The sequence below is a fragment of the Stegostoma tigrinum genome, chromosome 5, assembly GCF_030684315.1.
Source record: "Stegostoma tigrinum isolate sSteTig4 chromosome 5, sSteTig4.hap1, whole genome shotgun sequence".
NCBI classification, from domain to species: Eukaryota; Metazoa; Chordata; class Chondrichthyes; order Orectolobiformes; family Stegostomatidae; genus Stegostoma; species Stegostoma tigrinum.
Genome location: NC_081358.1, coordinates 55,348,619 through 55,374,380, shown reverse-complemented (window position 1 = coordinate 55,374,380; position 25,762 = coordinate 55,348,619). Strand labels below are relative to the sequence as shown.

The 25,762-nt window shown below is 44.5% G+C and overlaps 1 protein-coding gene across 3 annotated transcripts in view; it reads left to right on the top strand.

Annotated features, from left to right (window-relative positions):
* The first annotated feature begins 248 nt into the window (after positions 1-248).
* rttn (rotatin) overlaps positions 249-25,762 on the top strand; it is a 317,909-nt gene continuing 292,395 nt past the window's right edge. For all 3 annotated transcript variants that reach the window (XM_059646005.1, XM_059646006.1, XM_048529420.2), the window contains exons 1-6: positions 249-590; positions 6,882-7,069; positions 8,388-8,583; positions 11,933-12,034; positions 13,492-13,582; positions 15,913-16,027. In XM_059646005.1, coding sequence (XP_059501988.1) covers positions 560-590; positions 6,882-7,069; positions 8,388-8,583; positions 11,933-12,034; positions 13,492-13,582; positions 15,913-16,027 — 723 coding nt within the window. In that variant the 5' untranslated portion in view covers positions 249-559. The remainder of the gene's footprint in view (positions 591-6,881; positions 7,070-8,387; positions 8,584-11,932; positions 12,035-13,491; positions 13,583-15,912; positions 16,028-25,762) is intronic.

The window sequence follows — 25,762 nt, the reverse complement described above, 5'->3', positions numbered from 1 at the left end:
AGCCGTCACTTTGCAGACACATCTAACCGCTAGAGATAGTAGGAACTGCAGATGCTAGGAGAATGAGATAACAAGCTGTAGAGCCGCTTGAAATTTCTGAAGAAGAGTCTAGACCTAAAACACCACTTTTCCTGCGCCTCTGATGCTTCTTGGCCTGCTGTGTTCATCCAGCTCTACACCTTGTTATGTCACAGCCAACCGCTATCCATCTGCTGAATCCCGGTATCAGCTGCGCATGCGGACTGCAATGCAAGCGCAGTTCCGTATTGGTACGAACTGCAGTTCTCAGAATGCAGTCGGTCAGATTTTTATCTTAATCACCATCATAAACTCTTTAATCCACTGATTATAGGAAAGCATTCATATCCTTCTGTACGTTCGATTTTATTCGTTGTATGACGATCAGCATTAGCTTATCCTACAGCAGACAGCTAACTGTGGTCGGTTTTCCGCCCGGACCCTTTTCAGAGCCGGATCTGGACCCGGACTGCATACACCATCGGATTCCGCGCGACCGTTAAACTGACAACGTTCGAGAATTCGGACAGTTGGGCCGGCGATGGAGTTGTCAGTACTTATCAAGAAATTAGGTAGAGAACGGCCCGAAACGGGGCAGATACCGTTCTATGGACTTGTCCTGATAGATCCAAAAATAGCGACTGGCTGGAATGGGGATCGGAGATAATGGGAACTGCAGATGCTGCAGAATCCAAGATAACAAAGTGTGAAGCTGAATGAACACAGCAGGCCAAGCAGCATCTCAGGAGCACAAAAGCTGATGTTTTGGGCCTAGACCCTTTATCAGAAAAGGGGGATGGGGGGATGGGGAGAGGGGGAGGCGGACTGAAGATGGTCAGAGGAGAAGATAGGTGGGGAGGGTATAGGTCAGTCTGGGGAGGAGGGACAGGTCAAGGAGGCGGGATGAAGTTAGTAGGTGGAGAATGGAGGTGGGAGGGTGGGGATAGGTGAGAAGAAGAACAGGTTAGGGAGGCGGGGACAAGCTGGGCTGGTTTTGGGATACAGTGGGTGGAGGGGAGATTTTGACGCTGGTGAAATCCATATTGATACCATTGGGCTGCAGGGTTTCCAAGCAGAATATGAGTTGCTGTTCCTGAAATCTACGGGTGGCATCGTTATGGCACTGCAGGAGGTCCAGGATGGACATGTCTAAGGAATGGGAGGGAAAGTTGAAATAGTTTGCGACTGGGAGGTGCAGTTGTTTACTGCAAACCGAGCATAGGTGTTCTGCAAAGTGGTCCTCAAGTATCTGAGATAATGGGAACTGCAGATGCTGGAGAATTCCAAGATAATAAAATGTGAGGCTGGATGAACACAGCAGGCCAAGCAGCATCTCAGGAGCACAAAAGCTGACGTTTCGGGCCTAGACCCATCATCAGAGAGGGCGATGGGGAGAGGGAACTGGAATAAATAGGGAGAGAGGGGGAGGCGGACCGAAGATGGAGAGTAAAGAAGATAGGTGGGGAGGTAGGGAGGGGATAGGTCAGTCCAGGGAAGACGGACAGGTCAAGGAGGTGGGATGAGGTTAGTAGGTAGATGGGGGTGTGGCTTGGGGTGGGAGGAAGGGATGGGTGAGAGGAAGAACCGGTTAGGGAGGCAGAGACAGGTTGGACTGGTTTTGGGATGCAGTGGGTGGGGGGGAAGAGCTGGGCTGGTTGTGTGGTGCAGTGGGGGGAGGGGACGAACTGGGCTGGTTTAGGGATGCAGTAGAGGAAGGGGAGATTTTGAAACTGGTGAAGTCCACATTGATACCATATGGCTGCATGGTTCCCAGGCGGAATATGAGTTGCTGTTCCTGCAACCTTCGGGTAGCATCATTGTGGCAGTGCAGGAGGCCCATGATGGACATGTCATCTAGAGAATGGGAGGGGGAGTGGAAATGGTTTGCGACTGGGAGGTGCAGTTGTTTGTTGCGAACTGAGCGGAGGTGTTCTGCAAAGCGGTCCCCAAGCCTCCGCTTGGTTTCCCCAATGTAGAGGAAGCCGCACCGGGTACAGTGATGCAGTATACCACATTGGCAGATGTGCAGGTGAACCTCTGCTGAATGTGGAATGTCATCTTGGGGCCTGGGATAGGGGTGAGGGAGGAGGTGTGGGGACAAGTGTAGCATTTCCTGCGGTTGCAGGGGAAGGTGCCGGGTGTGGTGGGGTTGGAGGGCAGTGTGGAGCGAACAAGGGAGTCACGGAGAGAGTGGTCTCTCCGGAAAGCAGACAGGGGTGGGGATGGAAAAATGTTTTGGGTGGTGGGGTCGGATTGTAAATGGCGGAAGTGTCAGAGGATAATGCGTTGTATCCGGAGGTTGGTAGGGTGGTGTGTGAGAACGAGGGGGATCCTCTTAGGGCGGTTGTGGCGGGGGCGGGGTGTGAGGGATGTGTTTCGGGAAATACCGGAGACGCGGTCAAGGGCGTTCTTGATCACTGTGGGGGGAAAGTGAGGGATGTGCTGGAGATGGCCCAGGTGAACTGAAGGTTGGGGTGGAAGGTGTTGGTGAAGTGGATGAACTGTTCGAGCTCCCCTGGGGAGCAAGAGGCGGCGCCGATACAGTCATCAATGTACCGGAGGAAGAGGTGGTGTTTGGGGCAAGTATCTGCTTGGTTTCCTCAATGTAGGGGAAGCCACACTGTGTACATCGGATGCAGTATACCACATTGGTGGAAGTGCACGTGAACATCTGCTTGATGTGGAAAGTCATCTTGGGGCCTGGGATGGGGGTGATGGAGGTGGTGTGGTTGCAGGGGAAAACGCTGGGTGTGATGGGACTGGAGGGGATTGTGGAGAGGACAAGGAATTCCCGGAGACAGTGGTCTCTCCGGAAGGCAGACAAGGGTGGGGTTGGAAAACTGTCTTTAGTGGTGCAGTCAGATTGTAGATGGCGGAAGTGTCGGAGGATAATGTGTTGTATCCGTAGGTTGGTGGGCTGGTATGTGACGACTTGGGGGATTCTCTTTTGGCGGTTATTGAGGGCGGGGTGTGAGGGATGAGGTGCACGAAATGTGGGATACCCATTTGAGGGCATTCTCGAATGCGAGGAGGGAGAAGTTGCGGCCCTTGAAGAACGAGGACATCTGGGATGTGTCAGAGTGGAATGCCTCATCCTGGGGGCAGATGCGGCGGAGGCGAAGGAATTGGGAATAGGGGCTGGAATTTTTGCAGCAAGGTGGGTGGGAGGAGGTGTATTCCAGGTAGCTGTGGGAGTCGGTGGGCTTAAAATGGACAACACTTTGTAGGTGGTTGCCTAAGATGGAGACGGAAAGGTCCAGGAAGGTAAGTGATGTGGTGGAGATGGTCCAGGTGAACTTAAAGTTGGGGTGGAAGGTGTTGGTGAAATGGAAGAAATGTTCGATCTCCTCTTGGGAGCATGAGGTGGCGCTGATTCCGTCAGCAATGTAGCGGAGGAAGAGGTGGGGTTTAGGGCCAGTGTAGGTGGAAAATTGGCACTTCAGGGTTTTTTGGGTTATTCTCACTTTTTTTTAAAGTAGTCATAAGTGTAGTCCTCTCTGTTGGTCTTGGCTTTTTGGAGTTTTGTTTCAGGAGCTTTGGTTAATTTTCTGCAGAGCAACTTAGAAACAAGCAGTTTGATTCATTTACATGTGTCACTGTGGAGGAAATAGATGTTTATGGAAATGGTGCTTCTCAAGTAGATTGGTTTGAGCAGGATGGTATAAGGCTTTTGAGAGTTGTCAGAGCTGCCTTCATTCTATCTTGACTCATGTCTCGTAATTAGCTTTTAGGAGTCAGGAATTGAGTTATTTGCTGCATGATTCCTGGCTTCAAACGTGCTGTGGAGCAACAATATTTATACAGATTGTCCAGAAGTTGAACTGCACTATGGTAACTCACAGCATGTAGGCAGTGCTGGATTCATTAGTGATGCTATTAAATGCCAAGATTGATTGATAGTGCCTTTTCAGAGACATTGCATGCAGAATCATCATTCTGCCCCGTGCTCCCACATTGTGTAAAAATTTCCTCACTGAGCTATCCTGTCTCGGCCTCTGCATTGAACGTTTCATCATTACTCATTTCAAGATTGGCAAGAGAAGAAAATTCAGCTTTTAAGTTTGCCCCTCTTATGCTGGTAGTTGATGTTTGGAACAGCATTGTGTTTGACCCATCTCTTTGAACTGCAGCCCCATTCCCTTGCAAGGAATGGTGTTGTAACACTACTGTTTGAATATATCATTATAATGCGATGAGTTACATGGACACCTTTCAGAATAAATTTGAATATTGTTTCATTTTATCGCTATCATAAATTCTGATGTGCAGTTCTGAAAATACAGTTTTAGAGTACATTAATGTATTTTGGTAATTTACTGTTTATCGACTGACTTCTAAAGGGTTATATATGCTATTTTATACACTTCTTCAGGCTTGCTGACTGACGCTTTTTAACAGGATTTACTTCTAACTTTAGCTCTTTTAATTTGATTGAATTTATTTTCCATTATTTTGGTTGCAACTAAAATAAAATTGTTCCCTTTTTCCAGTTATTTTGCCTACTTGCTTGATGTGTTGTTTGACCCTGAGCTATCCTTCAAACAACATAACCTGCTTGTTGTTTGGGCTGTCCAATTTCAGTGTTACTTGTAATCATTCTGCCTCCATACTACATATATACACTGCATTAGCTACAAGCTTTACTTCTTTGCTTTCTTTCAAATCTTTTGAAATGCTTTTCTCACTTGCGTTGTTTCATTTTTCTTAAGTACATCTTTCCAGAACTGTCTAGTTTCCCTCCATGTGCTGAGTTCAGAATGCTTGTCTAATTTCACAAATTCCCACTGCTGTATCTCATTTTACCTCTGCAGTTTCCTTTACCTTTCTTGCACTTTGTTTTCTTCAATCTTACTTTCCTTGTCACTTGTGGATGCCTTCCACCATTTTGTCTTCAAACATCCACGTTTGCTGTTTCAACCACCCCTCTTTAACCTTGGTGCAGTTTTCTAATTTCGAAAGCCTCCTGAAAGCCCAAATCTTCAATTTTCACTTTGTTCACTTCTGCTTCTGTTCTTCTACTCTTTGGCCCTTTCTAGTGTTAGAGATACATGAAATTCACCAAATTGAAGGTGCTCTATAAATGTACAGTATTAATCACTTGCTCTCTCCTGCACCAAGAGGGAACTAATCCAACTTGCTGTGCAGAGCACTGCTGCATCAACAGGTACTATGATTCTGAAATTTGATACAGCGTGTGTATGTTTTAATAATCAAAACCCTAAATTTGCACCATGGAGGTAGGAAAGTCCTGCAGAGAAACATTGCAGCTGCGTTAAGCAGCAGGGCAGGGGGGAAACTAAAGACTGGTTTCTATTAACCACCACGTAGGATGTTGGTGGGAGCTTGTTTCCTGATTGAACATGTGGTAATTTAAAAACATGGGATTATTCACCCTGGCATAGCCTAAAGATGGTGCCACTGGAGAATGTCATTCTGCTTAAAATCAGTCCAGGAATTTTCAGAAGACAGAGAAATTATTTCAGACCTTCAATGAACTGGGGAGGAGAATGCCTATTGGAAGCTAGGAGAACAAAAGATTATTTTGTTCCCTTGTAAAAGTAGTGCAGTGTAACATTGAACCAAAATTCCTCCACTCTTTATATTATCAAGATTCTCTGGAGCTTCGTTACATATGAAGTAATCAACATTACATATGAAGTAATCAACATCCTTTGATTATGATTGACCAAAACTGATCTGGACTAGTCATAAATACTATGGCTACAAGAGTAAGTTAGAGATTAAGAATACTGCAGTGAATAACTCCTCTTCTAGCTGTGTCAAAGCCTTTCCATCATTTACAAGGACCAAGTCAGGAGTCTGGGTCTGACTGCCCAACTGCCTGGATAAGTGCATAGCACCTTCAATAGCCAAGCTTGACATCATTCAGGCCAAAACTCACTTGATTGTTACCACATCCACAAATATCCACTGCTGCTGAGCAGCAGTGCACCCATTTACAAGATGTAATGCAGGAATTGCACAAAGGCTCCTTGGACTGTACCTTCCAAACCCATAACAATGGCCATCAATTTGGACAAGAGCAGCAGATACACAGGAACACCACTGCCTTTGACTTCCTCTCCTCTGCCATCCTGACTTGAAAATGTGCTGCCATTCCTTTACTGTAGCTGTGTCAAAGTTCTGGAACTCTCTCCCTCATATCAGTGTGGGTGTACCTACGTCGAATGGGCTGCAAAAGTTCAAAGAGTCAGTTGGCCACCACTTTCTCAAGGGCAAATGGGGATGATAAACATTTATTTGTGTCAGCCACTGGGAATTCGAGTGTCTTTTTAAAAAAAGTTATTAGTGGGGATCGTGACACCATTGACAACAGTACACTTTGGCCTGAAAATAACTATCACATGATTATGTGCCAAGCTTCTTTGGATTAATCATGCTCTGAGGTGAAGAGTATCGCTGAACATTAGTGAAGACTGGGATAATCTGGATCCACAGTTGTGGTTAATTCGTAGTTGAAGCTACATCTGATCATGTGGAAACTTCATAAATTGAAGTTTTGTCGAATCTATTTTCCCATTAGTTCTCGTCATTTGATTTGGCATATGTTTTTATCACCTACATTTTGGAGTACCATCTTGCAATGTGTCGCTTTTGTTCTTTTATTTGTGGTTAGTTGTGTCTTGTATTAGGATCTGTAATGTGATGGTCGTTTGGTTATTGAATCACTGGCAATAACTGAACAGATCCTTCATTATTCTCCAGTCTAGCATTGTTCATACTATGAAATGCAGCGAGTGGAGAAAAGTCTCACATTGACCATACTGCTACAGCATAAAAATGAAAATTTGAAGGAATTTGAATGTCAAGTGGACTAAACTTTTACTTTGCTTTTCCTCTAGGTCACCAGCTTGTGGAAATTAGAGTTCGAGCGCTGAAGAATATTTTGTGTAAAATTGATCATGGTTTGATATCTGTTGTTGATCTGGCTCAAGAAAAAAGTCTTTTCATTCGACTTCTGGAATGGTTCAACTTTCCAACTGTTCCAATGCAAGAAGAAGTACTCACACTGTGTAATCGCTTTGTAAAGGTGAGTTATTTGCAGAGCATCATCTTCTGCACATTATATTTTTGTGTATTAGAGAAATAATTCTAGTTTAGTTTTGAAATGTAGAATGAATATTGGTTTAGTTTTTTTTTTACATTTGCCAATGATCTTTATAACCAAAATAGTGTTAATGAATAATGAGACAAGTGAGAGAATCCTGGCAATCTGTACAGTGTCAAGCTACATATTGTGAAGTTCCTGCGCTTAGCTGTTATGACTGAGATTTCTGTGAAAGTAAACTCTGATTATTTTCCAAAACCATTGCAAAGAATCTTCATTATAAATGCTTAGGGTGATTGCCAGCTGCATCAACAGGTATTGCAGGCCATGCGATAGCAAAGTATACAATTTTTTTTATGGAGGGTGAGGCACAAGGAGAACTCTTTTTTTTCCCTTTCTTTTAATTTTTAAATTTTTTAAATTTTTTAATTTTTTTTAAGGGCATGCAAATAGAGCCACAAGGTTCATATACCACAAGTGCAAAATTAACCATTTGAGATTAATGATGATGTCCAGCACTAATTAAAAGTTAGTATGTCCTTAAAAACCCAGTTACATCTTTTTCATGGATTTTTACATTTTTACAGTGTTGTTAAAATGAAAGTTCTTATTAGTTCAACAATTGTAGCCTGGGACTGGGGTTACCTCACCACTGCACTTTCTGAAGTAATGTAGAATAAATGACAGCAACTGCTGGAATTCTGTGCACATACAGATTCCAAATATTTCTGACTATTTCACAGGAGTAATGACACCAAATCCTGGCTGTTTTTTATTCATTCATGGGACGTGGGTTTCGCTGTTTAGGTGAACACCTATTGCCCATCCCTAATTGGCCATAGGGCATTTGAGAGTCCACCACATTGCTGTAGGTTTTGGGTCACATGTAGGCCAGACCAGATAAGGATGGCTGACTTGTTTACTGAAAAGGTATCACTGAACCAGAATGGGTTTTTCCTGATAATCAGCAATGATTTCAGAGTTATCGTCAAATTTTTATTGTTTTGAAATTCCACTATCTACTATGGTTGATTTCAAATGCTGGTGCTCCGAGTGTTACCTGCATCTCTGGATTAATAATCTAGCAACAAAACCACTAACTAGGTGGTTGAGTCTCCTGCCATTACTGCCAAAAAATCTAGGCCAGAGTAATAATAAAGTTCTTAAAGGGTCAGTATTGCTTATTTTTCATTGTAGAATTTTGGAACATGCTCTTAATGTCAAGTTAGCCTACAATTATAAAATGAAGAAGAGTAAAAAGTGCGTAGTAAATTAAGTTTTTTTTAAAATCATTTTAAAGCATTCTTCAGTTGCCCAATTATTTCGAGAAATTGGAGCTTTAGAATTTCTAGCACAGCTGCGATCCAATGTGGAGCCAAAGTTACAAGCGTGCATTGATGAAGTTATGGATGATCTGTTCAAACTGCCAGATACAATTGTTGATGTGCCACCTATTGCCTATCAGTCACAACCTCTGAAATCCTCTGATAATAAAGGTAACCTGAACAATTCTGATGTTAAACCTATGTGCTGTGATATTAGGAGAATACAGTCTATTGTTTTGCCATATAGCTTGCTTTTAAAACTGTGAATAGGTGTGGAGTATTTTTTTATTGTCATGTGTATGAACTATTCATGTAATACTTCCTTGCTGTGACACTTAAGAAGGTTCCATGAAAATATCACGAGGCTGTGAATAAAAGAATATAATTGGTAAGGAAGGACTTTGAAAGGGCTTTAAGTATAATATCCTTTCAGTACACAAAATTTAACTTACAAGTAAACCATGGTAACCTCTGAGAAAAATAATTAAATCAAGACATAAAATGTAAAAACTGCTGGTGGGAAATGGAAGCTAAAATAGAAATTTCTTGCGGAGTTGGCTTTCTGCAAGAGTTTGTTTCCTCATGAACTTGGAGTTGAAAAGAATGTTGTAACTGAACAAGATTTTTAAAAATTCAGTTTGATCTTTATATATAAGAACAAAAACAGGAGTTGCTGGAAAAGTTCAGCAGGTCTGGCAGCACCTGTGAAGACAAATCAGAGATAATGTTTTAGATCCAGTCACCCTTGCTCAGAACAGTTCTGTTTTTCGTCACAGATGCTGCCAGACCTGAGCTTTTCCACTAACTTCTGTTTTTGTTCCTGTTTTACAGCATCTGCTGTTCTTTTGTTTTATTTTTATTTAGCCTTTATATCCTTCCTAGAGTTCAGTGGTTCAGTCACTGCTGTAACAGCACTTAAAGTTCTTCACTTTCCAAAGTATTCTCTCATTAAACAATGGGGAGATGATGGTCTAGTGGTATTATTGGTCGACTATTAATCCAGAAACTCAGCTGATATTCTGGAGACCTGGTTGAAGTTTCAATTCAATGTAAATAAAAATTGGAATTAACTTTCTACTGATGTCCTTGAAATTGTTGTTGATCATTGGAAAATACCCATTTGGTTCACTAATGTCCTTTAGGGAAGGAAACTTCCATCCTCACCTAGTATGGCCAACATATGAATCCAGACCAAAGCAATATGGTTGACTCTCAACTACCCTCTGAAATGGCTATCAAATCACTCTGTTGTATCAATTGCTACATTGGCTACTTGTGTGAGAACATGAACCAGACGTGCAAAGGAGCTAAGGAGGGTCCAGAGATTGATTAAGAGGGTAAGCATAGTAAAAAGCAGACAAAGTAGTTCTATAATCACAGTAAAAGGAAAATAGATTAGGAAAGACAAATGAGAGAATTGATAATTTGGAGTAAGTTAATGGCAGAACAATTAAACAATGAAAGTACCTTTGTTTTATTTTCACAGAAGAACTGACCAAAAGTGGGATAGTTCAGTTGCTCAGTGATTAATGCTGCTGCGTCACAGCACCAGACACCTGGGTTTAATGCCACCTTTGGGCCACTGTTTATGTGGAGTTTGGACATTCTCCTTGTGTCTGCATAGGTTTCCTCCATGTGCTCTGGTTTCCTCCCACAGTCCAAAGATGTACACCCTGGATGTATTTGCCATGCTAAATTGCTCAAAATGTTCAGGGATCTGTAGATTAGGTAGGTTAGTCATGGGAAATGCAGGGTTACGGGGAAAGGGTAGGGGGTCTGGGGCTGTGTGGGATGGTCTTTGGCAGGTCAGTGTGGACTTGTTGGGCCATGGGCATTCAATGACAAGTGCTAGGGAAGTGAGCATCTTCCAGGAAGCAGGGATTGAAAGCAATTAGCTCTAGTAACAAAAAAAGCTGGAGACATTAATAGGACTGAAAGCTGATAATCTACATTCCAGGGAATTAAAGCATATGGTCATCGAAATACTTGATGTGTTAGTTGTCATCTTCCAATATTCTGTGGATTCTGGAACAATCCCAGCAAATTGGAGAGTGCCAAATATTATCCCACTCCTTTAAAAAAGACAGAGGGAGAAAATTGGTAATTATACACTAGTTAGCCTAATGTCAGTAGATGATAACATTTTGGAACCTATTCTCGAGGGTGTGGAAAAAAAACACTTTTAGAAGAATAATGACCAAACTACACCCCATCCAATTTTGCTTTGTACTATCCCGGCCTCTCTGAACAGTCTAAATTCATTGATTCGATACTTGCTTCTGGTGGGGAGAAAAGTCAAAAAGAAATTTTATGCATGATGACAGGGTAGTGAAGGAGAAGTTTGGTGTACACACCTTTATTGATCAGTGCATTGAGTGTAGGAGTTGGGAGGTCATGTTGTTCGTGTACAGGACATTGGTTAGGCCACTTTTGGAATATTGCATTCAATTCTGGTCTTCCTACTATAGGAAAGATGTTACTAAACTCAAAAAAATTTCAGAAAATATTTAACAGGATGCTGCCATCTTTGGAGGATTTGAGCTGTAGGGAGAGACTAAATAGGCTGGGACTGTTTTCCCTGGAGAGTCAGAGGCTGAAGGGTGAGTGGCATGGATAGGTTGAATGATCTGAGTCTTTTCCCTAGAGTAGGGAGTCCAAAACTAGATGGCATAACTTTAAGGTGAGAGGGTAAGAGGGTGGTGCATGTTTGAAATGAGTTGCCAGAGGAAGTGGTGGAGGCTGGTACAAATACAACGTTAAAAGGCATCTGGATGGATATATGCATAGGAAGAGGGTTATGGGTCAAATGCTGGTAAATGGGACTAGATTAATTTAGGATAGCTGGTTGGTATGGCCGAGATGGACCGAAGGGTCTATTTCTGTGCTGTACGCCTCTATGACTGAGAATAATACTTGATGAGACTTCACTAGTAAATGGGTAACTGGATAATTCATCTTTGCATCTTGTAATTCACCATAATCCTCCACTGGAGGTGGCATAAAGATCTTCTGTGGAACATTTCAGGAGTAGATGAATATTAGAAGCTCATTGTTAATAAGTAGGACCTATTTTACCTTCAAAGTAAATTTTCATGCAATAAAAATGTGCCCATTTGTAATAGCACTCCATTAATTGCATGCAGAGGCACATTTTATTGGGTCTTGTCCACACAGATAATATCCACCATTTTATATATTTTACTGATGGTTGGATTTGCATTTAGAATTGCAGTAACCAACTGCAAAGAAAGTGGAAGAAATATATCTTCTATTGCATCAAAATCATTTGTTGACTAAAATTTGATGCTATAAATAAAAATATGCCCCTTTTCCATAATTGTTAGTCTGCCTTTGTCAAATTACCTCCTGTGGGAAAGATTTAGGTGTTTCATCTTGTGGCTTTGTAGAACAATAAAAGTTCCGGTTTGAAATGTATATGTGATGTTCGATGTAGTATCTATCTATGACATGAAGGTAGTATTGAATGTGTTAAAACAAACTTTGAAAAACATTTCTACAGCTATACCTCCTGTAACATTCGAAGAAGAAATACTTGGTTACTTTCAGAGAAGCAGCTGCAGTCAAACACAACAAAGCAGAATTTTCCCTCAGAAAGCTGTTGGTGAGTTGGCCTGAACCTATGGGCTTGATATACTTTCGGATATAATTCTTGTTAAAAAGAAATCCCAACATTGTGATCTACTTTAACCTTCAATAAGGTACTATTGTTTTAGTTAAAAAGCAGAAAGTGCAGAAACTACTGAAAAAGTCAAAGTCGGCATATGCTCATGCATAAAGTGACTGAGTTATTGGTCATTACCAAATTAAACCTTTTTTGAGGTCAAAATGTGATTAGAGTTACATTGCACATATAGGCCCCCATTTCAAGTTATTTTATTGACATTTGCCAGTCATATGATATACACCCATTTTGTTTTATAGAGAAAAATTCCCTGAGCAGTTGACAGTTCCTTTTTGCTGTACTTTCAACACCCGTGTCGTAGATTTAAGCAAAGAAATGACACCTGTTCATTAACTAGAGTGCAAGAGTTTTAGTATTGTCTCGAAGTTTTTAAGAAAATCTGTTTCTGATTGAATATTGTTAGGAGCCCTCTTTCATGTATTGGTATAATGTTCTTTGAGAACACAAAATGCATATAATACCTTTCAAATCTGAAAAGATAACTGCACCTCAGGTGGAAGGAACAGAAACCAAAATATTGTGAAAACAATCATATTGTTGAAGTGGTATCAGAGATAATGGGAACTGCAGATGCTGGAGAATCCAAGACAAAAAAATGTGAGGCTGGATGAACACAGCAGGCCAAGCAGCATCTCAGGAGCACAAAAGCTGACGTTTTGGGCCTAGACCCTTCACCAAGGGTCTAGGCCTGAAACGTCAGTTTTTGTGCTCCTGAGATGCTGCTTGGCCTGCTGTGTTCATCCAGCCTCACATTTTGTTGTCTTATATTGTTGAAGTGTTTTGATTTGCTGAATTTCAAACTATCGTGGGTCATGCACATTCGCTAGAAATAAGTAGAGCCCTATTCTCTCAAAGGAATATGTTCATGTCTTATGCCTGTTTTGAATTACATTTCCAAGGAGTTAGGGAGCTCACTGTTCTCCATTCCTTTTTCCACGACAATGCCTGGGCCAATCAGATTCAACTTGCCAACCAATGAGCATCCTTTTCTCTTGTTATAAATTATTGCAATTTGATATACTTGTATTTGTTCTAACAGTTTGGCCACACATCTCTATTATTAGTTACGGAAATAAGACACTTTCAGTTTCTTTCTCTATTATCTTACAAATCTGTGTGTATGTTAGTAATGCAGTTGACAATGCTAAGATGGAAATTACAATTCCTAGGTCTTAAACAAAACAATGTAGAAATAACAAAACTATGAAGGAGCCATTTCACTGAATGATTTTATGTTTTGAAGTATTGGTTGAGAGGGTACTTTCTGTCTCCAAAGCATTGAATATGTCATTGACATTAACTATAAATTAAAGCATATGGTTATTTTGCAATTGATTTTGCAGTCCAGTTTCAAGATTTTTGTTTTTTGCTATTAGGCAATGAAACAGCGAAATGCTTGAAGTATTCCACCTTTCCTTGGTTGACACTTACTGTGACAGATAGGCATGTTCTTTCATCAAATGAAAGGTATGTTGTAGTAAGTTTGATTGTATGGATGACATTGGAAAAATAAATAACCTTAGCCTAAACTTAATTAAAAAGCTGTTTTGCAATCCTGGTAAGAAAATGAACATTGCTTATTTATGTTTCTGTATAAGAGAGTGTGAACTATTAACATGCTGCACATCAAACAAATTACCTGGGCTTGTACTGTGGTACCTAGTAGTCATGTAATTCATATAATTTATAGCTCTGTAATTCCATTCACATAGGAATCATTTAAATGCATTGGTGATCCAGAATGGTGTGATTGAAATAACACTTTTTTTTAAAAATAGCTTTGTATTAGCCTCACTTTAAAAATAAGAATTCAAAATTGTGAATTAAAAGGAAACTACTCACTTGTATACATTTTGGAAAATGCCTTCTGAAAGAAATACTGTATTCCATTTAAACTGCATAATTTAGGTTGGATGCACCTATTGGTTTAGCCATTCCTAATTAGCTCACCTCTTCTGCACCACTATTATCTGTTACTTATTTTGTTGTGATGAACTCTGAGTGGTATTGCTGTTCCTTGCTGGCTTGAACGTATTTTCAAGCTCCGCTGAAACCTGCAACATTTCAAAGAGGTCTTGGGGCCTTCTATGAGAGAAATACTGAGGAAATTCTGATCAGGGTGGGTATTATTTGGCAGGATGGCTTTGATATACCATATTTCAGCATCAAGCTTGTGTAATGCACAATTGGCTTGGGCATTATTTAGGAGATTGCTGATAAAGTCTGTCTTTTAGCACGTTGATTTGTAGCAATCTGAATGTGTATATTGACCAGTAAAGATAGGCTTGAGGTAGATATGCAATATTCTAAATCAGCCACTCTTGGTCCTGAAAATTGCCTACTACCTTCCATTACCAGGAAGGTCAATGTATCTTAAAAGTTTGAGCAAGAAGTGAAGCTAGCTGTTTCACACTGCTATGATACAGTAACAACAAAAGTGAAACAGAAAGTTGCTGTTAAGGCAAATGATTAATGTGATTTCCCTGGTTTGCAGTTCTGATCACTGCACAAGGAAGAATATGATTGCACTAGATAGGGTGCAAAGGAGGTTCAACAGGGATGTTGCTTGGCTGGATCATTTCCGCTGTGAAGAGAAACTAGATAAGCTGAAGATTGCTTTCCTTAGAGTAGAGAAAGCTGTATAGGACTTGGAGGTGGGGGTTAAGAATCTGATTTGGATGCTCAAAATTATGCGGGGAAAAGATCAGAAATTTTCCTATCCACATCCTTAGCAGAGGGATGAGTAACCAAGGGGCATAGTTTAGAGGTAAAGGGCAGATGATTTGGATGGTTATAAGAGGCAGTTTTCACCCAGAGAGTAACTGGTATCTCTACCTCATTGAAGGTGGTAGAGGTAGGAACCATCCGAATATTTAAGAAGTATTTAGGCAATCACGTGAAATGCCTTGGCATACAAGGACATGGCCTGAGTGCTGCAAAATAGGACTAGAATGAATAGATGCTCAATGTCAGGTGCAGACATGACGGGCTGGTGGATCTCTTCCTATGCTTTCAAACTCTGACTTTGTGAATGCCACTCCTGCTGCGATGCCACATATGTAGGCTATTCATCCCAAAGATATCAAACAGCATGTCTCTTCAGTTGGTTGCAAGAAAGAATGTACTGACCGTTTCCTAACTAGCCTATACTTCCAAAATTCACAACACTGTACCTAATATTAAATGTGAATTAGCAGTTTGACAATATTTTCTGGGTAATACTGAATGTATATGGAATTAATTTAGTGTTGTCACTTGGCCTCAGTGTGATGCACGTGTGTACTGGAAGCTACAGTATATAGGTTTTTGTTCTTTGTCGTTAGAAAGACCATTTACATGCATTGTACTTGTGTGGACTAGACATAGTCAGTGCTAGCGATTTGTTGGCTCATTGGTCAGAATACTGTTCTGTGAAGTTGTAGTCAACCTGCGTGGTTTAAAATTTAAACACAGCCAGGTTGTCAATTATCAGTCATGATTGACATGGAGAATGCACTAGCTAATGGTTCTACCAGTCAGAGTCTATTTGCTAACCAATCAGTTCTCTCCCCTCATGCAGCATAAATGCTAGCTTTTGTTTCCTTGTTTGTGCTCCTGCAAATTGTCCGAATGACTGCAAGATGAAAACTTCAACAAAATCAGCCTTCCAAATTCCAACACTATTTTTGAAAAAAATTGGATTTCAGCTTTCATGACAGTATTCTAATGTATGTGTTTCATGGATTATCTGCCTAACCTCAGAATATGTTGTGTGGAAAAGCGAAGAGGTTTTAAACATGTTGCTTATTTTTGAACAGCTCTCTGAAAAGCAGTAATCACACCTTAGTTCGCAATACCTGTGAACTTCTGCAAGATGTCATAATGCAGGATTTCCCTGCTGAGATCTTCCTTCAGCGTCCAATGATTGTCCAGGTAAGATGCACATTATAATTCTTTTTATAGAATGTTTCTTTGTAGAATCCCTACAACATGGAGGCAGGCCACTGAGTCCACACTGACTCTCCAAAGAACATCCATCCACGTCCATCCACACCCACCCTTGTAACCCTGCATTTCCCATGTCTAATTCACCTAACCTACACATCCCTGAACACTATGGACAATTTAGCACAGCCAGTCCACCTAACCTGCGTATCTTTGGACTGTGGGAGAAAACTGAAGCACTTGGAGGAAACCCATGCAGACACAGGGAGAATGTGCAAACTCCACACAGACAGTTGCCCAAGGCTAGAATCGAATCTGAATCCCGGGCACTGTGAGGCAGCAGTGCTAACCACTGAGGTATATTAAGTGCTAGTATGTATATCTCTGAACCTTCTTAATTCTGTGATAATAGGTCCAATTTAACAGTTGGGTTATCAATTAATACAGAAGCCGAAGGCTTATTCGGACTTTATCATGTAGAATGTGATTAACATTCTAAGCCATCCCGTGCCCTTCAATTCATTGTATGTCATGTCAGATTGCAAAATTGCTCTGTGACCAGAAAAAATAACCATGAAAGCTGCTGGTTCATTACACAAACCCAATTGACTCACTGTAGTTCAGGGAATGGAACATGTGACCCCTTGTCTAGCCTTACATTGTGTTGTTGATTCTTATTGTCTTCTAATGTAAATAAAAGCATTTACTGTTAACTACAAGGTATCCACTTCCTTCAGTTTACAGTCATACAAGAGTAAACAATCGGTGTAAGCTGATTACCACTGTAATCCTGAATTTTTTTTTAAAAAGGACAGGCTTAATCTATCAGAAGATATAGTTCAGTGGTTATTTGAAATTAAATGTCTGTTTTTAAAAGATATGCTGTGCTAATAATTATATTTCACAGCGAATGAAGATTATTACTGCTTTCTCTGAAATTAAAAGTTAATTGTGTTGAAAAACAGATGCTACATTTCCCTGTATGTAGGACTTTGTTTTTTTAAATCTTGAAACAACTCAGAAGTTTGTGGTTCATTCAACAGACAACGGATGAGTGTTAAACAGTCTCACTTGGTATGAAGATGCAGTATCATATTGTATCTGTGGAGACTGTTATGGACTAGACCAGCACCCCTCAAAATACTTTTAGGAGATAGCCCAAACACTGACTTTTTCTAACTTTTTTTTAAGGTAGGTATGAAGTGAGTACTCTAGCTGTGATGCAACTGGTCAAACGACACAATGTTAGTGATTTATTTAATCACTACAGTTAACACACAAACAAAAGAAAGAGAAAATTAGAGTAATTAAAGTATTGGAAAATTTAACCAAATATTAGATACAGTACCTATTACTAATCAGCTGTTCCAATATAGTAACATTCCATAAACACACCCTTTGGTGAAGAAGAAAATTCAGACACAGATTTTTACATGTGGTTCTCCAATCCGGGAGGAAACAACATCGAGAGATTTCGGAGAAAATAGCAGCTAAAAATCATTCACTGAAGCTTCCAACTCTCCAGAGTCCCCAAACAACTTCTGCCTACTAAAGCTAAAAATAAAGAAAATGAGAACTGGCTACTCGCATTCAAGCTGCTTCCATTGTTCCAACATTCAAAAGCCTAAAGGCCTTCTATCACCTTTGTCCCCCTACAACCACACATCAACGAATACCAGTCACGGTTGGACATAGAGCAGTTTTTCCGCTGTCTTCGCCTCCATGCCTACTTCTTCAACTGGGAACCTAACCCTCCTTCCACTGACCCCTTCACCCGCTTCCAACACAAGTCCTCCTCCTCCTGGACACCACCCCCAGGCCTCCTACCCTCCCTCGACCTCTTCATCTCCAACTGCCGTCGAGACATTAACCGCCTCAACCTCTCCACCCCTCTCACCCACTCCAACCTCTCCCCCGCAGAACGGGAAGCCCTCCGCTCCCTCCGCTCCAACCCCAACCTCACCATCAAACCCGCAGACAAGGGTGGCGCAGTGGTAGTATGGCGCACTGACCTCTACATCGCCGAGGCCAGACGCCAACTCTCCGACACCACCTCCTACCGCCCCCTCGATCATGACCCCACACCTGAGCACCAAACCATCATCTCCAACACCATTCACGACCTCACCACCTCAGGGGACCTCCCACCCACAGCCTCCAACCTCATTGTTCCCCAATCCCGCACGGCCCGTTTCTATCTCTTTCCCAAAATCCACAAACCTGCCTGCCCTGGTCGACCCATCGTCTCAGCCTGCTCCTGCCCCACCGAACTCATCTCCACCTATCTGGACTCCGTTTTCTCCCCTGTGGTCCAGGAACTCCCCACCTACGTCCGTGACACCACCCACGCCCTCCACCTCCTCCAGGACTTCCAATTCCCTGGCCCCCAACACCTCATCTTCACCATGGACGTCCAGTCCCTATGCACCTGCATTCCGCATGCAGATGGCCTCAAGGCCCTCCGCTTCTTCCTGTCCCGCAGGCCCGACCAGCCCCCCTCCACTGACACTCTCATCCGCCTAGCTGAACTCATCCTCACCCTCAACAACTTCTCTTTTGACTCCTCCCACTTCCTACAGACTAAGGGGGTGGCCATGGGCACAAGCATGGGCCCCAGCTATGCCTGCCTCTTTGTAGGTTACGTGGAACAGTCCCTCTTCCGCACCTACACAGGCCCCAAACCTCACCTCTTCCTCCGGTACGTTGATGACTGTATCGGCGCTGCCTCTTGCTCCCCAGAGGAGGTCGAACAGTTCATCCACTTCACCAACACCTTCCACCCCAACCTTCAGTTCACCTGGGCCATCTCCAGCACATCCCTCACCTTCCTGGACCTCCGCTGCATCTGCTCCCACGATAAGACATTCCATTCCCGCACATCCCAGATGTCCAAGTTCTTTAAGGACCGCAACTTTCCCCCCACAGTGATCGAGAACGCCCTTGACCGCGTCTCCCGTATTTCCCGCAACACATCCCTCACACCCCGCCCCCGCTACAACCGCCCTAAGAGGATCCCCCTCGTTCTCACACACCACCCTACCAACCTCCGGATACAACGCATTATCCTCTGACACTTTTCGCCATTTACAATCCGACCCCACCACCCAAGACATTTTTCCATCCCCACCCCTGTCTGCTTTCCGGAGAGACCACTCTCTCCGTGACTCCCTTGTTCGCTCCACACTGCCCTCCAACCCCACCACACCCGGCACCTTCCCCTGCAACCGCAGGAAATGCTACACTTGCCCCCACACCTCCTCCCTCACCCCTATCCCAGGCCCCAAGATGACATTCCACATTCAGCAGAGGTTCACCTGCACATCTGCCAATGTGGTATACTGCATCCACTGTACCCGGTGCGGCTTCCTCTACATTGGGGAAACCAAGCAGAGGCTTGGGGACCGCTTTGCAGAACACCTCCGCTCAGTTCGCAACAAACAACTGCACCTCCCAGTCGCAAACCATTTCCACTCCTCCTCCCATTCTCTAGATGACATGTCCATCATGGGCCTCCTGCACTGCCACAATGATGCCACCCGAAGGTTGCAGGAACAGCAACTCATATTCCGCCTGGGAACCCTGCAGCCTTTTGGTATCAATGTGGACTTCACCAGTTTCAAAATCTCCCCTTCCCCAACTGCATCCCTAAACCAGCCCAGTTCGTCCCCTCCCCCCACTGCACCACACAACCAGCCCAGCTCTTCCCCCCTCCCCACCCACTGCATCCCAAAACCAGTCCAACCTGTCTCTGCCTCCCTAACCGGTTCTTCCTCTCACCCATCCCTTCCTCCCACCCCAGGCCGCACCCCCATCTACCTACTAACCTCATCCCACTTCCTTGACCTGTCCGTCTTCCCTGGACTGACCTATCCCCTCCCTACCTCCCCACCTATACTCTCTCCACCTATCTTCTTTACTCTCCATCTTCGGTCCGCCTCCCCCTCTCTCCCTATTTATTCCAGTTCCCTCTCCCCATCCCCCTCTCTGATGAAGGGTCTAGGCCCAAAATGTCAGCTTTTGTGCTCCTGAGATGCTGCTTGGCCTGCTGTGTTCATCCAGCCTCACATTTTATTATCTAGGCCTTCTATGTTGTTTACTGAAGCCAAGTCAGCAGCCAGTTTTGCACATTTGCCTTGCATCCTCTCTTCAAAAAAACAACCCCAGGACTAAATAACCCTTTTCTAGTGACAACATGTTCACGAGAAAAACTGTCTTAATCCTGAGACAGCATGAAAGTTGCATTTTTAATTATTTTTTTCCTGGTAAATGGGGTACACTTTAGGAAGGCAAAGAGAAAGGGGAGACAAATGAAGATGAGTAACATGAATTTTTGAATTAAATTAAACAAAGATTATCAGAGGCTTTTAGGTTTGTTTTTGTTAAATTTGGAAAAAAATATGTTGTCGTTTACAGATGGATGAGACAGTATGCCTAAATGAAACTTAGATATGGAATTTAGGACAGATTTTGGGTTGAGGTTAGAAATCTAACTAACGATTATTATTTTCAAATGCTCTTTCACTTTTGAAATTGGTTGAGTATTTAGAAATTGGCCAATGTTTATTGCCTATCACAAATTTAGTTTAATTTGGTGCTGAGTCACTCATGACCTGTCCAGTTTGTGTTGCCACTGCAGTGACATTGCTATCAGAAAGTTCTCAATGTTCTTTTATCCAGCAACTATAAAAGGAAAGGTTATGTATTTCTGAGTCAAGAACGGCTTATGACTTGGAGTGAACTTGGAAGTAGTGGTCCTATGCAACTATTTCTTTGTTGTTTTTGAGTTTGCAGATTTGGAAATTATTGTTGAAGAAGCTGTGGTTAGTTGTCTTTGTGCAGTTTGTAGATGGCACATGGCAGCTATGCTCTTGTTGCAGGGGGGTGTAAATGCTAGTTTAAGTTGATGGATGAAGTGTTGATCAAATGTGCTGCTTTGCCAAGTTTTCTGAATGTTATTTGAGTTGCATTCATCCAGACAAGTGAACACAATACCATCATGCTCCTGACTTGTGCCATTGTAGTTAATGGACAGGCTACATGGACAATGGAGAGTCAAGATGTGAGTTATTTGCTGTAGGATTCCTAGTCTCTGAACTTCTCTTGTAGTAAACATATTTAAGTGGCTAGACCAGAGATAATGGGAACTGCAGATGCTGGAGAATCCAATATAACAAAGTGTGAAGCTGGATGAACGCAGCAGGCCAAGCAGCATCTTAGCAGCACAAAAGCTGACGTTTTGGGCCTAGACCCTTCGGCAGAGAGGAGGATGGGGAGAAGGTTCTGAAATAAATAGGGAGAGAGGGGGAGGCGGACCGAAGATGGATAGAGGAGAAGATAGGTGGAGAAGAGAGTATAGGTGGGGAGGGGATAGGTCAGTCCGGGCAGGACAGACAGGTCAAGGAGACGGAAGGTTAGTAGGTAGGAAATGGAGGTGCGGCTTGAGGTGGGAGGAAGGGATAGGTGAGAGGAAGAACAGGTTAGGGAGGTGGGGACGAGCTGGGCTCCTTTTGGGATGCAGTGGGGGGAGGGGACGAGCTGGGCTGGTTTGGGGATGCAGTGCGGGAAGGGGAGATTTTGAAGCTTGTGATACCATTGGGCTGCAGGGTTTGTCAAGCAGAATGAGTTGCTGTTCCTGCAACCTTCGGGTGGCATCATTGTGGCACTGCAGGAGGCCCAGGTTGGACTTGTCGTCTAAGGAATGGGAGGGGGAGTTAAAATGGTTCGCGACTGGGAGATGCAGTTGTTTGTTGCGAGCCGAGCAGAGGTGTTCTGCAAAGCGGTCCCCAATCCACCGCATGGTTTCCCCAATGTAGAGGAAGCCACAACGGGTACAGTGGATACAGTATACCACATCGTGCAGGTGAACATCTGCTTGATATGGAAAGTCATCTTGGGGTCTGGGATGGGGGTGAGGGAGGAGGTGTGGGGACAAGTGTAACACTTCCTGCGGTTGCAGGGAAAGGTGCCGGGTGTGGTGGGGTTGGAGGGAAGTGTGGAGCGGACAAGGGAGTCCCAGAGAGAGTGGTCTGAGGACACAGTCGGTGAACCCATCGATGACGTCACATCCGCCACAGCTGGGCACAACTGCGGGACCGCGAACGCGACCGCTGCTGCAGTCACCGCCTCCACTTCCAGAACGAACACCACAAACAGCACCACCACTGCTGTTGCTGCCGCCAACTCCACTCCTCCCACCGCCGCTGCTGACGGAACTCCGCCCACCACCGAAGACAGCGACACTCCGTCCACCGTTGATGGAACCCCGCCCACAGCCAATGCCGACAGAAGCCCGCCCGCAGCCGACGCCAACATTGCTCCGCCCACAGCCTCCACAGCCAGCAACCCCATAGGAGAGAGCCGCACAGAGCCCTGCCGAATCTTCACCATCCCCCCCAGACCTCCCCCTGAAGGAAGACGAACAGTCAGTCTTTAGCAAGGGCCTCACCTTTGTCTCCCTCCATCCACACATCAACGAATACCAGTCACATTTGGACGTGGAGCAGTTTTTCCGCTGCCTTCGCCTCTATGCTTACTTCTTTAACCGGGAGCCTAACCCTCCCTCTACTGACCCCTTCTCCCGCCTCCAACACAAGTCCTCCTCCTGGACACCACCCCCAGGCCTCCTACCCTCCCTCGATCTCTTCATCTCCAACTGCCGTTGAGACATTAACCGCCTCAACCTCTCCACCCCTCTCACCCACTCCAACCTCTCCCCCGCAGAACAGGCAGCCCTCCGCTCCAACCCCAACCTCACCATCAAACCCGCAGACAAGGGAGGCGCAGTTGTAGTATGGCCCACTCTACATCGCCAAGGCGAAACGCCAACTCTCCGACACCGTCCTACTGCTCCCTTGATCATGACCCCACCCCCGAGCACCAAACCATCATCTCCAATACCATCCATGTCCTCATCACCTCAGATGACCTCCCATCCACAGCCTCCAACCTTATTGTTCCCCAACCTTGCGCTGCCCCATTCTATCTCCTTCCCAAAATCCACAAACCCACCTGCCCCGGTCGACCCATTGTCTCTGCCTGCTCCTGCCCCACGAACTCATCTCCACCTATCTGGACTCCATTTTAAGACCATAAGACATCGGAGTGGAAGTAAGGCCATTTGGACCATCAAGTCCACTCCGTCATTTAAATCATGGCTGATGGACATTTCAACTCCACTTCCCTGCACTCTCCCTGTAGCCCTCAATTCCTTGTGAGATCAAGAATTTGTCAATCTCTGTCTTGAAGGCATTTAACGTCCTGGCCTCCACTGCACTCCATGGCAATGAATTCCACAAGCCCACCACTCTCTGGCTGAAGAAATGTCGTCTCATTTCCGTTTTAAATTTGCCCCCTCTAATTGTAAGGCTGTGCCCTTGGGTCCTGGTCTCCCTGACCAATGGAAACAACTTCCCACCGTCCACCCCTTCTAAGCCATACATTATCTTGTAAGTTTCTATTAGATCTCCCCTCAACCTTCTAAACTCTAATGAGTGCAATCCCAGGATCCTTAGCCGTTCATCATACATTAAACCTACCATTCCAGGGACTCTCCGCGTGAATCTCCGCTGGACACGCACCAGGGCTGGTATGTCTTTCCTGAGGTGTGGGGCCCAAAATTGGACACAATATTCTAACTGGGGCCTAACTAGAGCTTTTCTCCCTCTTGCTCCAGGAACTCCCCACCTCCATCCGTGACACCACCCATGCCCTCTACCTCCTCCAGAACTTCCAATTCCCTGGTTCCCAACACCTCATTTTCACCATGGACGTCCAGTCCTGATACACCTGCATTCCGCATGCAGGTGGCCTCAAGGCCCTCCGCGTCTTCCTGTCCCGCAGGCCCCACCAGTCCCCCTCCACCGACACCCTCATCCGCCTAGCCGAACTCATCCTCACCCTCAACAACTTTCTCTTTCGATTCCTCCCACTTCCTACAAAGCGGGTGGCCATGGGTACCCTCATGGGCCCAAGTTATGCCTGCCTCTTTGTAGGTTATGTGGAACAGTCCCTCCTCCGCACCTACCCTGCCCCCAAACCCCACCTCTTCCTCCGTTACATTGATGACTGTATCGGCACCACCTCTTGCTCCCAAGAGGAGCTCGAACAGTTCATCCACTTCACCAACACCTTCCACCCCAACCCCAAGTTCATCTGGGCTATCTCCAACACATCCCTCACCTTTCTGGACCGCTCTGTCTCCATCTCAGACAACCAGCTAGAAACTGATGTCCATTTCAACCCCACCGACTCCCAAGCTACCTAGAATACACCTCCTCCCACACGCCCTCCTGCAAAAATTCCATCCCCTATTCCCAATTCCTTCGCTTCTGCCGTATCTGCTCCCAGGATGAGACATTCCACTCCCCCCACATCCCAGATGTCCGCTTTCTTCAAGGACCGCAACTCCCCACCCCCCACAACACCCCACCCCCGCAGTGGTCGAAAACACCCTCGACCGTGTCTTCCGCATTTCCCGTAACACATCCCTCACACCTCGCCCCCGCAATAACCTCCCAAAGAGAATCCCCCTAGTCCTCACATACCACCCCACCAACCTCCAGATACAACACATTATCCTCTGACACCTTCGCTATCTACAATCCGACCCCACCACCCAAGACATTTTTCCATTCCCACCCTTGTCTGCCTTCCGGAGAGACCACTGTCTCTGGAACTCCCTTGTCCGCTTCACACTCCCCTCCAACCCCACCTCACCCGGCACCTTCCCCTGCAACCGCAGGAAGTGCTACACTTGCCCCCACACCTCCTTCGTCACCCCCATCCCAGGCCCCAAGATGAATTTCAAGCAGATGTTCACCTGCACATCCACCACTGTGGTGTACTGTATCCACTGTACCCTTTGTGGCATCCTCTACCTTGGGGAAACCAAGCGGAGTCTTGGGGACTGCTTTATAGAATACCTCCGCTCGGTTCTCAATAAACAACTGCACGTCCCAGTCGCGAACCATTTTAACTCCCCCTTCCATTCCTTAGACGTCATGTCCATTGTGGGCCTCCTGCAGTGCCATAATGATGCCACCCGAAGGTTGCAGGAACAGCAACTCATATTCCGCTTGGGAACCCTGCAGCCCAATGGTATCAGTGTGGACTTCACAATCTTCCCAAAACCAGCCCAGCTTGCCCCTGCCTCCCTAACCTGTTCTTCCTCTCACCTATCCCCTCCTCCCACCTCAAGCCGCACCTCCGTTTTCCACCTACTAACCTCATCCCACTTCCTTGACCTGTCTGTCCTCCCCGGACTGACCTATTCCCTCGCTATCTCCCCACCTATACTCTCCTCTCCACCTATCTTCTCCTCTTTCCATCTTTGGTCCGCCTCCCTCTCTCTCCCTATTTCTTTTAGAACCCTCCCCCCATCCCCCTTTCTGCTGAAGGGTCTAGGCCTGAAACGTCAGCTTTTGTGCTCCTAAGATGCTGCTTGGCCTGCCGTGTTCATCCAGCTTCACACTTTATATGACTAGACCAGTTCGGTTTCAGTCACTGTAACCCCCAGGATTTTGGTTATTAAATTTAACATTAAATACTGCTCATTTTCTCACTAGTTAGGTTGCAATCTCCACAACTTTATCTTTGATGGTGAGTCATTCCATGCTCACCCCAGCACACTAGAAAAAGCGTGGCATCTGTGCTGCCATCCTGACTATAATATTGTAAGAATCACATCTGATGAATTGAAACTGGAACCTTTCTGGTCCCTCCATG